Genomic DNA, 19883 nt, shown 5'->3' on the forward strand with positions numbered 1-19883 from the left:
AGGCTCAAATTATCAGAGACAAATTCAAGTCATGCTTCAATGGAATTGGCGCCGTTCCGTGGCAAAACGAACGCATCGAGTAGTATTTTAGCTATTAATTACTTATTTATTTCTGATAGTTTGATAAAAAATTATATGTTGCAAGTGTATCACTGAAATTACTACTGATTTGTAGTAACATTTAGTAATTTGAAAGCAAGCAACCAAACTTTTACAACAGAATTTCGATATTTACCTTTGACTGATAGTTGCCCCCCAGTAGATTCCCACAGTTCTCGCTTATATCCCGGTTATGACAGCCTTTAATCCGCTGATCTCACAAGCGAGGCTCATTCAACACGAAATGAATTAGGAATTCCTTGTCGATCATACCGTTCATGGTGCACCGCCGAACTGCTCTGCCGGACTGAAAACAAACATGTTTGTTCGTCCAATCCGGCAGTCCGGTGCCGGACGACGTCGTACTGCGCTTCTCCGTCCAATGTAGGCACGTGCATTAGCCACCTGGTGTTTGTTCCTTACTCCGGCGTTAGCCGGTGACTGACAGGATCGAAACGGACGACTTCCGGATGTAATACAGGTGCAGCCTTAGGCACACTGTCCAGCGAGTGCAACAAGGTTTAGGTTCACTGCTGTTTAGAGGTGGCATTATGTGGGGCCGACGTACGCCGCTGGTGGTCATCGAAGGCTGTACGATACGTGAATTCCATTCTCCGACCGATAGTGCAACCACCTCGGCTGCATATTGGTGAGGCATTCGTCTTCATGGACGACATTTCGCTCCCGATCGTTCCCATCCTGTGAATGACTTCCTTCAGGATAACGACATCGCTCTACTAGAAGGGCCAGCATGTTCTCCGCACATGAACCTCATCGAACATGCCTGGGGTAGATTGAAAAGGGGTGTTTATGGACGACGAGGGATCTACGCCGAATTGTCGTTGAGGAGTGGGACAATCTGGACCAACAGTGCCTTGATGAAGTTGTGTCCACAGTATGCCACGACGAATACAGGCATGTATCAATGCAAGAGGACGTGCTACTGGGTATTAGAGGTACCGGTGTATACAACAATCTGGTCCACCCCCTCTGAGGGTCTCGCTGTATGGTGGCACAACATGCAATGATTGGTTTTCATAAGCAATAAAAAGGTCGAAAATGATTTTTATGTTGATATCTATTCCAATTTGCTGTACAAGTTCCGGAACTCTCGGAACCGATGTGATGCAAAACTGTTTTTGACGTGTGTATGTCTTCGTTAACGACTTTCGCGCAATCAGTTTGCGGTCGATACTTGTCATGTAGTATACTACAAATTAGTTGAAGCGTCGGTTGCTAGATGGCTCTGCAGATGCGGTAGCATTTTAAATGGCGCTGAGTCCACCAACATACGTGAAAGATGAGCAAGGTAGAGAGAAATATTTTTGGTTGTGGATTTATATATTCGACGATAAAGATGTGTGTACTTCGTTGAAATAGTAAATGATTAAGTGAAAGAAAAGCGAATAATTACTTGTGGGCTTGTGTGTGAGGTTACCCGGATAAGTGCTGTGTTGTGTGTGTTTACATTTTCGTACTTAATAAGTCATAGAGAAAATAACACATAAGTAAATCTCATTCCCGTTCATGATGTTATCGTTTATTGTTTTATATTATTTAAATGTTCAGGGGCGACGTTTATTGCCGCTAGCCAAAGGCCAGATGGCACATGGAGAAAGCAGAGAAGAGTGAGGGATGGCTATGTACCACAGGAAGAAGTTCCAATGTATGTATAACAACGTATGAGCATACTAATGGAAAAAACGTACGATCGTTGTACAACCCTGTTTTTTTACATGTATACAAAAAAACAATGTTTGTAGATATGAGAGCAAGGGCCGGTTGTTCGCAAAATCAAAACCCAAATATCCTGTTGGCATGTCAGAAGAATTTGTCAATGCGCACAAAGGCAAAAAGGAAAATTTTGAGAAGTCACCCTTTTCTGGTATAATGGTGGAGGAACCTAGTGAAGGTATGTTCATTTCATATATGGACATTTTTATTTGCAGGTACACTGTATGTAGTTAAGCCTTCAGCAATACCCTTGTATATATAATTTAGTTTAAAAGTATTTAATCTTGTCGACTTATACAGAATTGCCCAGATTCCTTTAATATGTTGGCTGTGTTGCTCCTCGCCATGCAGGTCACTGAATAAGCTGCATCTCTATTGTTTTCACTTTTCGTGTATTCACTTGTCTTCTTCATGCTGTTTTTATGTTTAATGTTTTAGTTCACCATCCTTTTTGTGTTACCATGTTTCATACTTCGTTGTTTGATATTTCTTTTGTAGCTTTTGGAGACTGTCGTATCATAAATTATATGCTAAACACCTCACCTGTCGTGGATTCTCATTAGTCCTGTAAACATATGGACAATTTGTCCATCAAAGATGTTATTGAATTTGAATATTACATTTACATCTGTGCTATGAGAGATACATTTCCTGCCCCCCCCCCCTCCCCTCCCCCTCGTCATACTACATATGAAGGTTCATTCTAGTTTCTTTCATGGATGGAGTATAGGTAGAATGACTGCATTTACACTTCTGTACAAGTTGCTATTTGCCTAATTCTTGATATGCGGAAGGCTGTAAAATATTCTAATTTTGGGTGAGCTGAACCTGCTGGTACTTTGCCCTGTGGCATAATGGTGTTCTGGCATGTGACACAGGCAGACAGAAAGAGAACAGACACTGACCTTTTCTTTGAAGTGCACATTGTAGTGACTAATCTTTAGTGTAGATCGAAGTACAGAGTATTATTTGTGTTAGCATACTGATCTGTAGCAATGTCTGAGGTCTAGGTTAGGTTGAAAGATGAGTTTTGGTGAGTTTTTGAAGTGCTATTGAAAGTTTCTGTTAAGCTGTTATTTCTGTCCTGAAAGGCGGTTGGTTGAAGTTAAGTAGGCCCTCTTATGTAGGTTTTCGGAATTTACTTTGCAGATTTAGTCTCTATGACAAAAAGTGCATTAAATATGGAAAAGTGAGTTAAATATGTCATGAACATAAAATCATGCTATGCTAAAGAACATTCTGTTACAGCCACCTTATTTAGCATTCGTATTTGTTGATTTCACCAACTCACTACCAAATTGTCACCTTCCAATTACACAGTGGCCTATCGTCTAGCTCCATAAGAGAGAGGTAGTGTCTTTCTTCTAGTGCTTGTCAGTTAAAAATTTTTGACATTTCTTCTAGTCTAGCATGTGACCGATCACAGGACCTTTTGGATTTTCTGATGTCCGCTGTTAGTCTGATCTGATGTGGGTCTCAAACACATGTGTAGATTAGAGTATGGACTGTTAAAGTATTTTGTATGCAGTTGCTATTGTAGAAAGACACACTTATACAGTATTCTGCAAATCATTATTAGTCTCCGTTTACTTTACGTAAAACTAAATGTATGTTCTCATACCATTTGACAACTCCGTGTATTTTTACTCCTAGATACTTGTATGACATTATTGACTCTGCTTATGGCTCACTAATCTTATAGCCAAAGAATACCATATATACATGAGTCATGAAGTGCACAGCCTAGCATAACTTTTCACTGGGGGTTAATTGTCAGTCTCTGCAACAGGTTGATATGTTTTCCAGATCTACATGTGACTATATGTAGTTTCAATTTTTACAGAATTGAATTCACAATAAAGTGCATCACTTGTGGAAAAAATCTGAGGTTGCCGCTGAGTCATTAAAATGTAACATGAACAACAACAGCTGTACTACTAACCATCCTCGCAGACTGAAACACTGTGTCGGACTGGGCCTCAAAGCTGAAACCCCACCTTCCCTGATCGTGCCTACTGAGCTATCCAGGCGTGCCTAGCAACATGCCTTCACAGCTTTACTACATCTGGTACCTCTCTTCGACTTTCCAAACTTTTCATTTGCCAGGAAGCTCAGAAGTGGCACACACTTCACTATAGAATGAAAGATTTGTTCTCAGAACATGCCCCTTAGCGGTGGTTGAGTCACTGCAGTCCTCTGTGGGGTGGAAGATTGTTTCTGGAGTGCTGTTAGTCTCCTAGGACGCACCAGGTTTTGCTCTAATGTCTACAGATCACTTTCCATCCAGAATTTGACTTGCCTGTTGGGGAATTTTTGATGGATTGCAAACAAGCTTACATATCCCATACGAACGTATTTTCTTTAGACCTGCTTGTTGAATGACTGGAAACAGCAAGAAAAGCGTATTTCTTTTATCTGTTCCTGAATTTACTGCCCCCCCTGGGAAACTTCTGGCGTTCTCTACTGAGATCGAATTTGAGTATGACAGTGAAGTTACTTGTCCCTTATAATAGGTCTAGGTGAAATCAAGTTAATTGTTGGATGTTTTTACCAGCCAACCAGTTCCACTGTCATGGCTTTAGTCATTGACAGGAAGTCGGGTTAACGGAAACGTCCGATTCCACCCGTCTGCGTTGTCACCAATGACAGAAACGACCATTCACGACAACTCCCATATCGCGACTATGGCATCATTACGTAAACATGACAACACAAAAATAGATCGAAAACCCTCACACACGTATTCCTCCAAAAATATAATGAAACTAATGGGACAAGCGGGGGTTTTTGGGTGGGGGCAAACTAAAAATAAACACAGCAACTAGTTTGATAACCCACAGGCAGGGAAATATTTTGTACTTCGTAACTACAAACAGGTCTGTCCTAATCAATGGCATTGTTATAGATGCGAAGATTGGTGACAAAGATGCCATCACAGTGATTTTGGGTTCTAAAGTTAATAAAACAACCAAAAAGGCCAAGAGTATTTCTGCTAGAAAGAGCAGTTAGACAGTTTGAATAATGAATTGACATCATTTTTGTTTCAGTACAGTGGATGCAGAAAAATTATAAACAAAGTTTAAACAGACTACATTGGAGAAGTATGTGCTGAGGGAGTGAATTAAGGACAGGAAAAATGCTCTGTGTGTTAATGACAACATTTGAAAAATGCTGAGGAAGCAAAGGGTGTTTGTATTCTCAATTCAAATATGAATGCACAAATGATGACAGGCAAAAGTTAACAGAAATTCCTGAGTCTGTAAAAAGATCGATGCACGAAGCTGACGACGACTACCACTGTCATACCTTACCAATACATCATGGCAAGAACCTGAGAATATTCTGGTCTTTTGTAAAATCATTAAGTGGGTCTAAGGTTTCTATCCAGTCACTTGTTGACCACTGTGGTGTAGATAACAAAAGTAAAGCCAAAATTTTAAATTTTGAATTGAAGAAATGGTTCACGCAGGAGAATCATACAAACATACAATCATTTGACCATCGTACACACTCTTGTATGGAGGATATAGAAATAAGCATTCCTGTTTTAGAGAAACAGCTGAAGGGGTTGAAAGCAAATTAGTCAGCTAGTCCTGATGTAATCCTATTTTAGTTGTACAAAGAGTACTCTAAAGTATTGGCCCCATACCTAGCTTGCATTCATTGCAAATCTCTCAACTGGCGCAAAGTCTCAAGCGATTGGAAAACAGTGCAGGTAATTCCTGTGTATAAAAAGAGTGATAGAATGTAAGTACATAATTAGAGACCAGTATATTTAATATCTGTTTGCTGCAGAATCCTTGAACATATTTCCGGTTAAAATATAATGACTTTCCTTGGGAGGGAAAGGCTTCTGCCCACAAATCAACACCGTTTTAAAAAGCAACACTCGCACGAAACTCAGTGTGTCCTTTTCTCCCATCAGGCCCTGCAAACCATGGTTGCAGAGCAACAGGTGGCTCCTATGTACAGCATTTGACACAATGCCACACTGTGGACTGTTAATGAAGGTACAAGCATACAAAATAGGTTCCCAGGTACATGAGTAACTTGAAGTCTTCTTACGTAATGGAACCTAGTATGTTGTCGTCAATGACAAGAGTATCGTCAGGAGTTCCCTTGGAAGTGTGATAGGACTGCTGTTATATTTTATATATGTAAGTGATCTGACGGACAGAGTAAGAAGCAGTCTGTGGCTGTTTGCTGATGATGCTGTGAAGTATGGACAGGTGTCATCATTGAGTGACAGTAGGAGGACGACTCTGGCATTATTTCTAGTTGGTGTAATGAATGGCAGTTAGCTCCAAATGTAAAAAAAAAAAAAAAAAAATTCTAAGTTAATGCAGATGAGTACTAAAAACAAATCCATAGTGTTTGAATATGGTATTTGTAGTGTGCCGCTTGACTCAGTCACATCTATTAAATATCTAGGTATAACATTATAAAGCAGTATGAAATGGAATGTGCATGTAAGGATTGTAGTAGAGAAAACGAGTGGACAACTTTGATTTATTGGGAGAATTTTAGGAAAGGGTGATTCATCTGTATAGGACACTAGTGTAACTCATTGTTGAGTACTGTTCCAGTGTTCGAGATCTGCACAAAGTTGGATTAAAGGACGACATTGAAGCAATTCAGACTTACTTTACTTTTTCGTGTCCGGAGATTTGTTTCAAAGCCTTTCAGCCCAATGTCGGGCCAAGTCCAATGTTTCTCTCTTCTCAAGCCATAGTTCGTCAAGGGTACACCTTGTGGGGCAGATGGAACACTGTAGAAGGTGTTCCATATCCTGAACTTCACCACAGTCGCATTTGTTGTCTCCTTCATCCTTGAAGCCCCATTTGACTAGGTTTGCTTTAACTGGTGCTAGCCTATTCTGATGCGGTTCAGTGTTCTCCAAATCTTCCAGCTTGATGTACTGCCGCTGGATATTTCTTGTGAGGTAGGGTAGTTCTTTGGAGGCTCGTTCAATTCACTAGTGAGAAATCTCTTGCGCGATTGAAGTCTGCTACGTCCACATGAAGAACCATGCAGCGGGTGGTGCTCGTCGAAAATCTGTTTAAATTTTTCTGTATGTTCGTGCGCAATTCTTCGGGATTCAGGAGATGAGAATCCAGCTGCTTTGTATATTTCCCCAAGTGGAGTGGGTTTCATGCATCCTGTTGTTAGCCTGCATGTTTCATTAAGGACTGTAGTGACTTTTTTGACATGTGTGGATCGGAACCACACAGGGCATGCATATTCTGATGTGGATAAGCAAAGTGCTTGAGCAGTTGTTCGTAACACAGTCGGACTAGCTCCCCATTTACTATTCGTCAGTTTTCTTAAAATATTGTTCCTGGCAGCAACTTTTTGGCAGGTTTTTCCACAGTGATATCTGCACATCAGTGACCTATCCAGCACGACACCAAGGTATGTTGGTTTGTCCATATGGTCCAGTTTGTTGCCATTCCAGGTGACTTTCAGCTTCCTGTTTGCCTGTTTTGTGTGGAGGTGGAAAGCACTAACCTGTGTCTTAGATGGATTTGGTTTGAGGAAGTTCTCTTTATAGTATTCAGACATTACCTGCAGCGAGCTTTCTAATTTCCCTTCTACTTCCTCGAAGCTATTTCCTTGCGCTGTAATGGCCAGATCATTGGCATGCAAGAAATGGGTAGTACGTTCCGGTGTTGGTTGATCATTGGTGTATAAGTTAAATAGTAGGGGGGCCAGCACACTGCCCTGGGCAAGACCATTCTTTTGTCGACGCCATCGGCTTTTTTTTTTTTGTCCAGCATTACATAGAACTGTCTGTTTTGCAGCAGAGATTCAGTGATTTTTGTGAACTTATGATCCTTAAATTTACAGTACAGTTTTTCCATGAGCTTTCTGTGGTTGACGGTGTCATATGCAGAGCTTAAGTCCACCAATGCTACACCTGTTATTTGTTTGTTTTCAAACCCTTCCTCTATGTGTTATGTGAGTGCTAGGATTTGACTGGTGCATGATTTCCCGGGTCTGAATCCAGCCTGTTGGGGAATGAGCTTTTGGTCTGCGATATTTGCTATGCGGTTTAGGATTATTCGTTCGTACAGTTTGTACAGATGGCACAGGAGTGTTATTGGGCGATAGTTCTTCGGTTTACCTGCGTCTTTCCCAGAATTAGTAGCGCCACTACCTTTGATTTACTCCACATCTTTGGGATCTTACACGTTTTTAAGCAATGATTAAAGAGCTGCAGGATCCATTGCTTGGCACTAGGTCCAAGCTGTTTGATCTGTTCCACACATATATCGTCGACTCCCACTGCTTTCCCGTTTTTCATTGAGTTCATTCCATGATTAAGATCTTTCATGGTAAATGGTATTTCGAACATGCTTGACTCTTGACTCTGAATTCTGCTGATTTTTATTTTCTGACATTTCTTGTTGGGTTTTCCATTTAGTAGGAGCTGATGGGCAATTTGATTGGGCGTTACTGAAGAGCATTGTTTAGCTGTCCTGAAGTCACAATTAAGTTTTTTTATTAAGTTCCATGCGACTTTGCTACTGTGGGTCATATCCATTCTTTCCAGTTTCAACCCATTTCCTTTGTCTTGATTCACTAATCATTTCCATTAGTGTTTCTCCACATTGGACTACTTCTTCACTAAAGGGGTCCTGTTCCTAAAGCATTTCGTACTCCCTCAGGATGTTCTTTGATTCGTCAGAGAGACCTGGGATGAAATGCTCTCTGCAGCATCAGGGTATGTGTCTTCGAGAAATCTTTTGGAGGGTCTGTACGAAAGTTTGATAATTTTCTGGAATTGGGTATAGATTTTTTATTTCTGCATCCAGTTCCACAGCATATTCTGTCCATTTAGCTTTTTTAAAGTTGAAGCGTCTGCGGAATGGTATTTTCGGTGTTCTCAAAGCAGCGTATATTTGGATTCCGATAGGTCGTTATTGTGTTTTAGGAAGATGTGCGTATGCAGTTTTTAAGCATCGGTCTTCCACGTTTGCGCTTACAAAACAAATATCAGGGTTGTATTCGTGCTTCCATATTTTGCTGCTGAACGAGCATGGTAGCTTGGGATCTGGAATAAGTTAATTATTTCCGCCGACTGCTCTAATTTATGTTCGTTGTCGTCTGTATGTTTGTAGCCCCATGATGTGCTGTGGCAGTTGAAGTCTCCTAAGATGAACTGTGTTTTCTGGTTGTTGAAGTTTGGCGGCAACTTCTCTCCGGGCAGCTTGTGTACTGACGTTACAGTGAAGGTGCTACACTCAACAGTCAGTAATTCTGTGTTATTGTATGTAGTTCTGTTAGTTGATATTATGGCCATCTCAGGTTTTGTGAAGACAGCGCTGCCATATTTAGGATGTGGATTTTCTATGGCTAATTTCATTCCTTCTACTTCTGGTCTTATTGCCCCTTCTTTCTTGTGTGTTTCTTGTATACAAAGTATGTCCCATTTGTGCGTGCAGCAAAGTTGTGATATGATTTGTTGTTTGTTTTTGGTGATACCCTCTACGTTTAGGCTTGCCATCGTCAGAGTTGGCTCTGAGAAGAGCCCATTCTTTTTGCTTTTCCGATGTTGGAAGGATTGGCCGTTGTCTTTTATTGCAACGTTTCCGGGGGACGCCAGCATTATCTGACAGATGATTCTCAGTCTCTTATCTCAGATAGTGCACGTGTGGAGGCTCCTTCCTTGTCCCCCAGCAACGGGCTGCTAGAGTAGTTACCATTAGTTCCGAACAACATGCAAGTATTATGGAGATGCTTCAGGAACTCAAATGGGACTCACTGGAGGAAAGGCGACATTCTTTTCAAAGAGCACTCACTACTTAAGAAAATTTAGGGAACCAGCATTTGGGGCTGACTGCAAAGTGATTCTACTGTTATCAACGTACATTTCGTGTAAGGACTACGAGGATGTGATAAGAGAGATTGGGCTCGTACAGAGGCATATAGATAGCCATTTTTGTCTCACTCTGTTTGCGAGTGAAACAGAAAAGGAAATGATTGGTAGTGGCACAGGGTACCCTCCACCATGCACTTAGATGCAACACAGACATGATTTCAAGATGGTGTCAAGTAACCTCAAATGTTTCCGTGGTGCAAAAATGTGATCATCAATACAGATTGTACAGATTCGTAATAATAACTATTTAAGCTAACATGACACTTGCAGGAAAGTGGGGTTTCGGTCAAACTAAAATCTAACATAACAACCGCTAAATCACATGAACAGTAAAATATACAATTTGCAACAGCACAGTAAGCAAGAAAACAGTTTCCAAAAAGCAAAAGGTGGAAAATGAAAGCTAACAAACTGTATATATGTCAACCTGAAAGACATATCATACAAAACAGTCACAAAGCAAGACAATACATATAGGGAAAAATTGCAAAAACAAACAAAAGGCATTATCCACAACTGCCACCCGCCCACAGTACCACAAAACCAAAACTGCATCATATAACTAACATTGACAACCTAACCTCACTAATGTAGGTAAAATAAAGTTCATAATATCTGCCACTCACAGTGAAAGCTAATTGCCAGCAGTTAACAACACAACCAAAGACCTGTACACACCAGTTTCAGTATGCAAGAAGTGCACAGTTACGCACGTAAACACACATACCATACATTCTACAATAAAAAATAAGTAAAATATGGAAACTTACCAAATTCAGCTTACATACAAATCCAGAAATTGCAAAACAATATGTCATCAAAACAACCTCTCAAACAGCAAGCCTAGAGTTCTTAAACTAGGAACTCCTCAGATAGAACACCATATGTTGTCCTGCCAAGAGTGTCACATGTATTGGTTCCTAGCCCTTTAGTCAGTCTCATACTTCCTCCACAGATTTAATATTTCACATACATGGCAACTAAACCAAATAACTATAGGAATTTAAATATGCTCAACATGTCACTCCCTTTGTGACATGCAGGGACTGATTCGTACTTTGTCACATCAGTAGCTAATACAACATCACATTGAATCTGCAACCATTACCCAACTCACTGCACTAATAATTCCAAACCCAAAACTGAATCTGTTGTTCATAACTACCAGCATCAAAATAACTCACTAACAAACCACCACAAACTCTTCCAATATTATTTTTATTTTACATGTCTAGTTCCGTAGGACCAAATTGAGGAGCAAGTCTCCAGGGTCATGGAATGTGTCAGTACATGAAATTATAACGTAAAAGTAATAACAGATAAAGTAAAATGTTTATGAACCCTAAAAAAAGAAAACCATAAGTTTATGTAAACCCAATCAGCACTATAACACAGGACTAGGCGAAATTTTTCAAGGAACTCCTTGACAGAATAGGAATGACACATGAGAAAAATTCAATTTTGATTTGAAAGTGTGTGGATCACTGCTAAGATTTTTGAATACTTGTAGTAGCTTTTTGAAAATGGATGCAGCAGTATACTGCACACCTTATTGCCCGAACTGCCTGTCTCTGGGCGAAAAATATCCTTTGAGAATGGGAAGAGTTACACCAAAATATCATACAACATAAGTGAATGATAACAAGCAAAGTAGACTACTTTTTGTGATGAACTATCACTTACTTCAGATAATGTTGGAATAGTAAAAATGGCATCATTAAGTCTTTGAATGAGATCCTGAATGTGGGGGTTCCATGTCGGTTTACTATCTATCTGAACCCTTAGAAATGTGAACTGTTCCGTTTCACTAATCATATGCCCATTTTGTGAAATTAAAACGTTGGGTTTTGTTGAATTGTGTGTTAGAAACTGTAAAAACTGAGTCTTAATGTGATGTAGCGTTACTTTATTTTCTACAGGCCATGAACTTCCATTTTGAAGTGCACTATTTGAAACAGTGCCAGTGTTGCAGACAACATCCTTCACTACCAACTAGTGTCATCGCAAACAAAAATATTTTAGAATCGCCTGTAATACTACAGGGCATATCATTTATGTAAATAAGGAACAGAAGTTACCCAATCACTAATCCCTGGAGACCCACCCATTTGATTGTGCCCCACTCAGGCCACACATCATAGCCATTCTCAACACTGTGGATAATGACCTTTTGCTGTCTGTTGTTAAAGTAAGATGTGAACCAATTGTGAGCTACTCCCCGTATTCCATAATTGTCCAACTTCTGGAGCAATATTTTGTAATCAACACAATCAAATGCCTTAGTTTAATCAAAAAATGTGCCTAGCATTCAGAACATTTTGTTTAGTCCACCCGGTACCTCACAGAGAGGGTCTCAGGGAACCACAGAAGGGACGTCCGTCTAAAAGTGGGCAGGTAAAAAAACAGTAAGGTAGTTGTAGAAATCATTGGTATTGTACATGTAAATTGTCGTAGCTGTGTTGGAAAAGAACCAGAGCTCCAAACCCTTACAGAAAGCACAGCTGTAGGTACACATAACTGGCTAAAGCCAGAAATAAATTCAGCCGAATTTTTTTCAAACGATCTAACAGTGTTCAGAAAGGGTACGTTAAATACAGTTGGTGGTGGAGTATTTATTGCTGTCAGAGGTAGTTTGCCTTGTAGCGAAATTGAAGTAGATTGTTCGTGTGAAATAGTATGGGTAGAGGTTATACCTGACAATCAGACTAAAGTGTTAATTGGATCGTTTTACTGACCCCTCACTCAGAAGGTATAGTTGCTGAACAGTTCAAAGAAAACTTGAGTCTCATTTTAAATAAGTACCCTGCTCATAAAATTATAGTCGGTGGTGACTTCATTCTACCCTCGATGTGCTGGAAAAATTATACGTTTAAAGCCAGCGGCAGGCATAAAATGTCATCTGAAATTGTACTGAATGCTTTCTCAGAAAATTATTTTGAACAATTGGTTCATGAACCCACTCGAAGAAAAATGGTTGCTAAAGCATACTTGACCTTTTAGCAACAAATAATCCTGGACAAGTAGTGAGTATTGTGACAAAAGGCAGTTGCTGCTAGGCTGAATACCGTAATGCCTACAACCATCAGAAAGAAACGCAAAGTATATCTTTTTAAAAAAGCTGATAAAAATGCTCTTAACGCCTTCTTAAGAGACAGTCTTCACTCCTTCCGATCTGATCATGTAAGTGTAGAAAAGTTGTGGAATGTTCTCAGAGAGATAATATCGACAGCAATTGAGAAATATATACCACATAAATTAATAAGTGATGGTACTGATCCCCCATGGTACACACAGGTCAGATTTTTGTTGCAGAAGCAACAAAAAAAGCATGCCAAATTTAAAAAGAACACAAAATCCCCAAGATTGGCAAAGCTTTGCAGAAGTTCGAAATATAGCACGTACTTGAATGTGAGATGCTTTTAATAATTTCCACAACGAAATTCTGTCTCAAAATCTGGCAGAAAACCCAAAGACATTCTGGTCATACATAAAGCACACCAGTGGCAAGACTCAATCAATACCTTCACTGCGCGATAACAACGGTGAAGTCACTGATGACAGTGCCACTAAGGCAGAGTTATTAAACATGGGGTTCTGAAACTCCTCCACCAAAGAAGATAAAGTAAATATTCCTGAATTCCAATCAAGAACAACTGCCAAGATGAGAAACATAGAAGTAGATATCCTCAGTGTAACGAAGCAGCTAAAATCACTTAATAAAGGCAAGGCCTCCGGTCCAGATTGCATACCAGTCAGGTGAGAGTGGAATGGTAGAGAGATAGCTTGAAGGTGGCTCATTGAACCTTCTACCAGGCACTTTATTATGAATAGCAGAGTACTCATGTAGATATAGAATATAGCATTTTTGGTTGTTAAACCACTTCTAAAACCAAACTGTACATTTGATAGCAAATTATGTGAAATAAAATGATCAATTGTCCTTCCATATACAGCCTTTTCAGTAACTTCTGCAAACACTGAAGGCATAGAAATAGGTCTAATATTGTCTACTTTATCCCTTTTTATAAAGCGACTTTACTACTGAGTACTTTAAATGTTCAGGAAACTGACCATTCTTAAATTAAAACTTACAGATATGTCTCCGTACAAGGCTAACATGTGCAGCACAGTACTTTAATGTTGTGCTAGGCAGTCCATCATATCCATGAGAGTCCTTAGTCTTCACTGATTTAATTATGCACTCAATCTCCCCTCCCCCCTGTTAGTATCACAGAGTAGTATTTCAGACATCAATCTATCTCGGAACGACATTTTGCGAGAGAGTTATATGATTCCCTGTAGAAACTAAGTTTTTATTTAATGCATCATCAATGGACACAAAGTGATTGTTAAATACTGTACACATATTTGTTACAGAAATATCATTCACTGGAAATATTTTTACTACGAACTTACTTTCCTGCCACTCTTGTTCCTTAACGAGGTTTAAACAAACTCTCTATTGCCATTGTATTAGCTTTTCCACATAGTTTACAATAATATAAAACATTTGTTTGAGTACTAAAACCAGTCAGTTTTAAAATTTGTGCACCATGGTCTGAACACCGAGCGAGGTGGCGCAGTGGTAGCACACTGGACTCGCATTCAGGCGGACAACGGTTCAATCCCGCGTCCGGCCATCCTGATTTAGGTTTTTCGTGATTTCCCTAAATCACTCCAGGCAAATGCTGGGATGGTTCCTTTGAAAGGGCACGGCCGATGTCCTTCCCCATCCGTTCCTAATCCGATGAGACCGATGACCTCGCTGTTTGGTCTCTTCCCCCAAACAATCCAAATCCATGGTCTGAACAGCCATTCACCCTTTTACTATCAGAATACTCCTCTACTAATAAAGAATGAATAAAAATATTGTCTATAGCTGTGCAACTATTCCCCCTGCACACTGGTTGGAAAAAAAAACCAGTCTACATCAGATCATATGAATTTAGGAGATTTCCAACATCCTTTTTCTTGCACAATCACATACAAAATTAATTATGAAGTCACCACATATAACTGTTTTTTGGTACTTCCTACAAAGTGATCCAAGAACCCTCTTTAGCTTGCAGAAATGCCCTAAAGTCAGTTAGGTGACCTACAAACAACAACAATTAGAAGTTTAGTTTCACTAAATTCAACTGCCCCTGCACAACATTCAAATACTTGTTAAGTGCAGTGCCACGTTATGTCTATGGACTCAAATGAAATACTGCTTTTTACATACATGGCCGCTCCCCCAATCTGCAAAGAACTCCTTGACAAACAGCCAGCTAATCTGTATCCTGGTAAAGGAAGCCTCTGAATTGTCAAATTATTTAAGTGGTGCTCTGATATACCGGTAATGTCAGACTCAACATCTATAAGCAGTTCACTAACTTGATCTCTAATATGTCTTATATTTTGATGAAATATGCTAATTCTTTCAGTACTTCGATACCTGACCACCTCTGAACGTGATTCGCCTGTTCTTTTAAGCGGGGATACCTATAAGCTTTGCCAGCTTCACCTTCCCATACCTATTTAGGTTCTGGCCACACCTAGTGAAATATGATCTATTGATAGACTCACTCAGCTGCCACCACTGCAATGTGAGCCCAGGCTCTCCACCATCATTGCCTTCTCCAACCCCTTGTTAACACACCTAATAGCAGCATTAAGATTAAGCCGATCATGACGCTGAAACAGTTGTGTGAAGTGCACATTAGTGCCACCAGTTTGAGTCGCTATCTTTACCAGGTCACCACCTATATCACACAACTACATAACTCCCATATGTTAAGTCACCTGAGTCAACCCTGCACTAGACATCACAATGCTGGTGACCTGATACTCAACACTTCCTGCAACCACTGGCCCACACCTCTACCATGCGACCTACCTAGCAGCAGAACCTTCTTCTGTCTGTTAGAATTTGCAGCTGACTTAGGCCCCCTAACTGCTGAGGTCTGCTGCATGTTTCCTGCACCTACAGCTACAAGAGGTTCCTCTCCACTAAACTCTGACAGTTGGTCAAATCTATTGGTCATACGCAAAGTACAACTGCCTGAATATCTCCTCCTCCTTAGCTGTCATCTTACCAACCACAAGTTCCCATTCATCAGTGCCCTTCATCCTCCTAATTCCTTCTTTGCGTCTTGTGACGGCACCTGAAGGGCACACATCTTACACTCCTGCTCCTCTATCAACTTATTTCTGCTACAAATTCTGCATTTCCAGGAAAGGATCTCACTAAAATGCACACTGGCTTCCCCACTACATTCCCCCCAATCAAAATATTCTGAACAAATTCCAGATCCATAGCCCATTACTTGCAAACCTCTGAAAACCCCACACTTCTCACTTGTGGTAGAATTTTAACAGTGACTGAAAAAATACTGAACGTCCACATTACCTAAGTTCAATTGCAACAGTAAAACTATTTAAAGAACTAACAATAATGATACTGAATTTCGCTCTCTACTAAGAAAGCGACTACTTTTATTAATACTACTAAACCACAACTAATACCAGTCCCACAAAAACTTCACACAATTTCTTATCTAAAATCAAAAAGTCAAGCAACGATTGGAACACTCAACAAAATTAAACACAATGAATGAAAGTTTTACCAAAATATTTCACTACAAACAATAAGAAATGTCAGCTGGAAGCTATTGTATGACTTCAACGCACAAACAACTGTAAAAAAAAAACATGCTGGGTGAATGTTTCCAAAAGAGTAGTAAACTTTTATTTCGTCAGAAACAGCATGAGAGACCACTGAAAATTACTAAATTTAATAACTGTATAACAGTGCACAAACAACTTTGTCAGAAATTAACTTCAGAATTGCTACAGCTGCAACTGCACAAACAGCACTCGATGAGTCTAGTATCAGAAACAGCACACAGTTAATTTAGAAACATAAACCTTCCACACTGGAGGGCACCTCTGCATACTCCAACTTGCCCTCTGCAAACACAGCACAGTTCAAATACTCCACTTCACTGTGATGGAGCACAAAAGTTATGTCATAGGTCAAAGCAGACGAGTGGTATCAAACATTCAACTTGTCTAGGAATTTATGCTTTGTTACAAACTGTCATGTTCTACACAATTTCTAAACACAGCTTTTGTAACTGTTGTACAGAAAATTTTCTCTCAACCTTTGTTTATGAAATAATATCATTAGTTTTACAAATCAGTTATGTGATTAAAATCTCTCATATTAATCTTCTGGTTACTGTACCTCTTCTTAGTTTCTGTACTTTCAAAGAAAATTTGGAGAGAATTTCCACTTTATGCAAGAAAGGTTTACCTATTTTTAATTTTTGCATATACGTGGTCCACTCACATTAATGCGACCACTGCCTGTGTTTGACATCAACCAACAGTAACCACTCACAGATGGCAGGTGGCAGCACTACCACTGGAGGGTATAAAAGTATGTTGGGGGGGGGGGGGGGGGGGGGGGGAGTTCAGAGCAGCACAGAAAACAGTGCAGTTGTTGTCGTCGTAATGTGGGACCTAATGTCCAAAGGGGCGTGATCATTGGCTTTTGGACCAAGTGTGGAATCATTTCTCAAATAGCCAAGTTAGAAAACTCTTTGCATGCCGCCATGATTAAAGTAAACTGTACACAACAAAATGGACTGTGCAAAATTGGTGCCAAGGCAACTGTGATGCACCTTAGAGCACAGATAACAGGTGTGGGCATGTTTATAGGTGAAAAGACACAGTGCAGTGGGCCTCCGCAGTGGGTGCCTACTTCGTGCTTCCATGTTAACTGCTGTTCACTGGTGGAGGAGGCAGGAATTTGCACGCCAACACTGCAACTGGGTGTTAACTGAGTGATGACAGGTGGCCTTTACAGATGAATCCCATTTTATGCTGCAAAATATCTGAAAGCAAACATCATGCAACAATCGTCTGAAGGGACCAGGTCGGAGAAGGGAGCCTAATGGGCTGGCAATGTTGTCGTGGCATTCCCTGGGTTGTCTCGTCATTCTAGAAGGTACTATAAGTCAACCTGAGCGTGCATCTATTCTTTGGGAACTATGTCCACTCCTACATGCAGTTCGTTTTTTCTCAGCACAATGGCACCAACCATCAGGAGAATGCCACATGTCACACAGCTCCCAGTGAACATGCGTGCTTCGAAGAGCAGCAGGATGGGTTTATTGTAGTCCCCTGGCCACCAAACTCCCCCAGTTTATACATAGCTGAGAATCTGTGGGATCACATCGATCTTTTCTTGCCATGGATACTCATGTGAGAAGCCTAGTGCAGTACACTGTCACTGGAGTTGGCATGGCTCTACATCCTTGTTGGTATCTTCCAGAACCTTACCGATCCTCTTCTTCCACAGCTCACAGCGGTCCACACTGCAAAATGTCATTAGGCTTTACAGGTGGTCACCATGCATATTTCAGCAATTTCTGTGATATGTTCAATGAGCTTTCTATTAATCTCTTTAAAAAGTTGTGACAAGATAATATCTTTTGGAGATTCATATAAAATTTGCCTAAAGCTGTTTCTATACTGAAGAGATTGATACTTTTACATGAAATTATCACTCCTGCCTTAGACATTGTCATTGTCTGTCACTGCAACCTTCATTTGTAAAGAGTATGAGCAGTGATACCATTTGTTAAAGCAGAATGCCAGCATCACGAATGTCACTACATCCACGACCTACTGGCTTTAGCTAGTTAATGGCTAAAATACAGAGGCAAAACTGCAGCTCAGAAAATCATTCTAGTTAATGAGCAATTTCTCTCTTTCCGGTTTACAGCATTCGTACAGTGTGTTCTGTAACTTGCATCACAGTGGACAGCTTTGAGGGGTATTAAATGGATAGAATTATTTAACATATAGAAGCAGTCTCTGCAGGCAGTTCCTGTTAAGCGTAAGAACAACAAATTAAACTAGTGACAATCTCCTCACACTGATTATTGTGGAAATTACTTTTAGATTATGTCGTCCTACACAAAACACGAGAATTTCATTGTAAAAATCAGAAAACTATACTTCCATCCTAATTCTCCATCAGCTTCAAGATAGTCACCTCGGGCATGTTTGTAACAGTCTCAGCATTGCTCCAATTTTTGGAAGCACTTCTGGAAGTCCGCAGTGTGAAGGGTGTTCAGTACCCGTTGCAATTCACTTGGATGTCATCAGTCAAGTCAAAATGCGTCCCATTCAACACAATTTTCATCTTAGAGAACAGGTACAAGTCACATGCAGCTAAATCTACCAAGTAGGGAGACTGGAGGACCATCACAGTGTTGTTTTTGGCCAGTGATGCCTTCACAGTAAGCAAAGTGTACTTGGGTGCATTGCCACGGTGTACCAACCAGCCTTTCTTTATCCACAACTGTGGCCATTTGCACTGAACATTTTCCCTCGGTTTGCTGAAACTCTCCCAGTAAGACTGTCCATTGAAAGTCTGACCAGGTGGAACGAACTCATTATGCACTGTTCCCCGAACATAAAAAAAAAAAATCAGCATTGACTTCATGTTGCTGCGAACTTTGAGCTTTTTTCGGCATCGGAAATGATGGAATTTCCCATTGTGATGATTGCTGCTTTGTTTCAGGGTCATAACTGCAGACCCAAGATACACTGTTACACCGTGGATAAGAATTTTGGACACTCTCAAATTCTTCTTTGCAGCTCAGTGCATGTCTGAAACCTGAGGCTATGTTCATTGATGCTGAGAAGGTGAGGGACAGACTTCACTGCACTTTGTCCCATTTTCAATTCATCTACTAGAATTCATTGATACTTGTGGTACAACAGCCCAAGTCTATTACAAACTTTGTCTACCTTCGGTCTTCGTGAATTACATAATATACTTTCATGATCATTTACGGAGTTTTGCATGTTGACAGTCAACTAAATAGTTTCATCATCTTTCACATAGTTTGTCGTCTTCCACAGATTCTCAGCCTTCATGGAAGTGCTTGAATGATTGAAATGTTCTTACTTGACTCAGTGCACTCTCATCAGATTCCTCTGTCAGCATGTGATGGGTTTCAACTTGAAACAGAATTTGATGCATATCCTTCGCTCCTTTGTACTATCCACACACACACACACACACACACACACACACACACACACCAACAACCAACAACAACAACTCACAACTGTATGCACCAAAGATGATGCAACTTTGTGCTGCAGT

The 19883-nt window shown here is 40.2% G+C and overlaps 1 protein-coding gene across 1 annotated transcript in view; it reads left to right on the forward strand.

The window, feature by feature from the left end:
- The first annotated feature begins 1311 nt into the window (after positions 1-1311).
- The window catches only part of LOC126474128 (partner of Y14 and mago), a 35009-nt gene continuing 16437 nt past the window's right edge, over positions 1312-19883 (forward strand). The window contains exons 1-3 of the mRNA XM_050101564.1: positions 1312-1408; positions 1669-1765; positions 1863-2011. Coding sequence (XP_049957521.1) covers positions 1369-1408; positions 1669-1765; positions 1863-2011 — 286 coding nt within the window. The 5' untranslated portion in view covers positions 1312-1368. The remainder of the gene's footprint in view (positions 1409-1668; positions 1766-1862; positions 2012-19883) is intronic.

The sequence above is a fragment of the Schistocerca serialis genome, chromosome 4 (genome assembly GCF_023864345.2).
Source record: "Schistocerca serialis cubense isolate TAMUIC-IGC-003099 chromosome 4, iqSchSeri2.2, whole genome shotgun sequence".
Lineage (NCBI taxonomy): Eukaryota > Metazoa > Arthropoda > Insecta > Orthoptera > Acrididae > Schistocerca > Schistocerca serialis.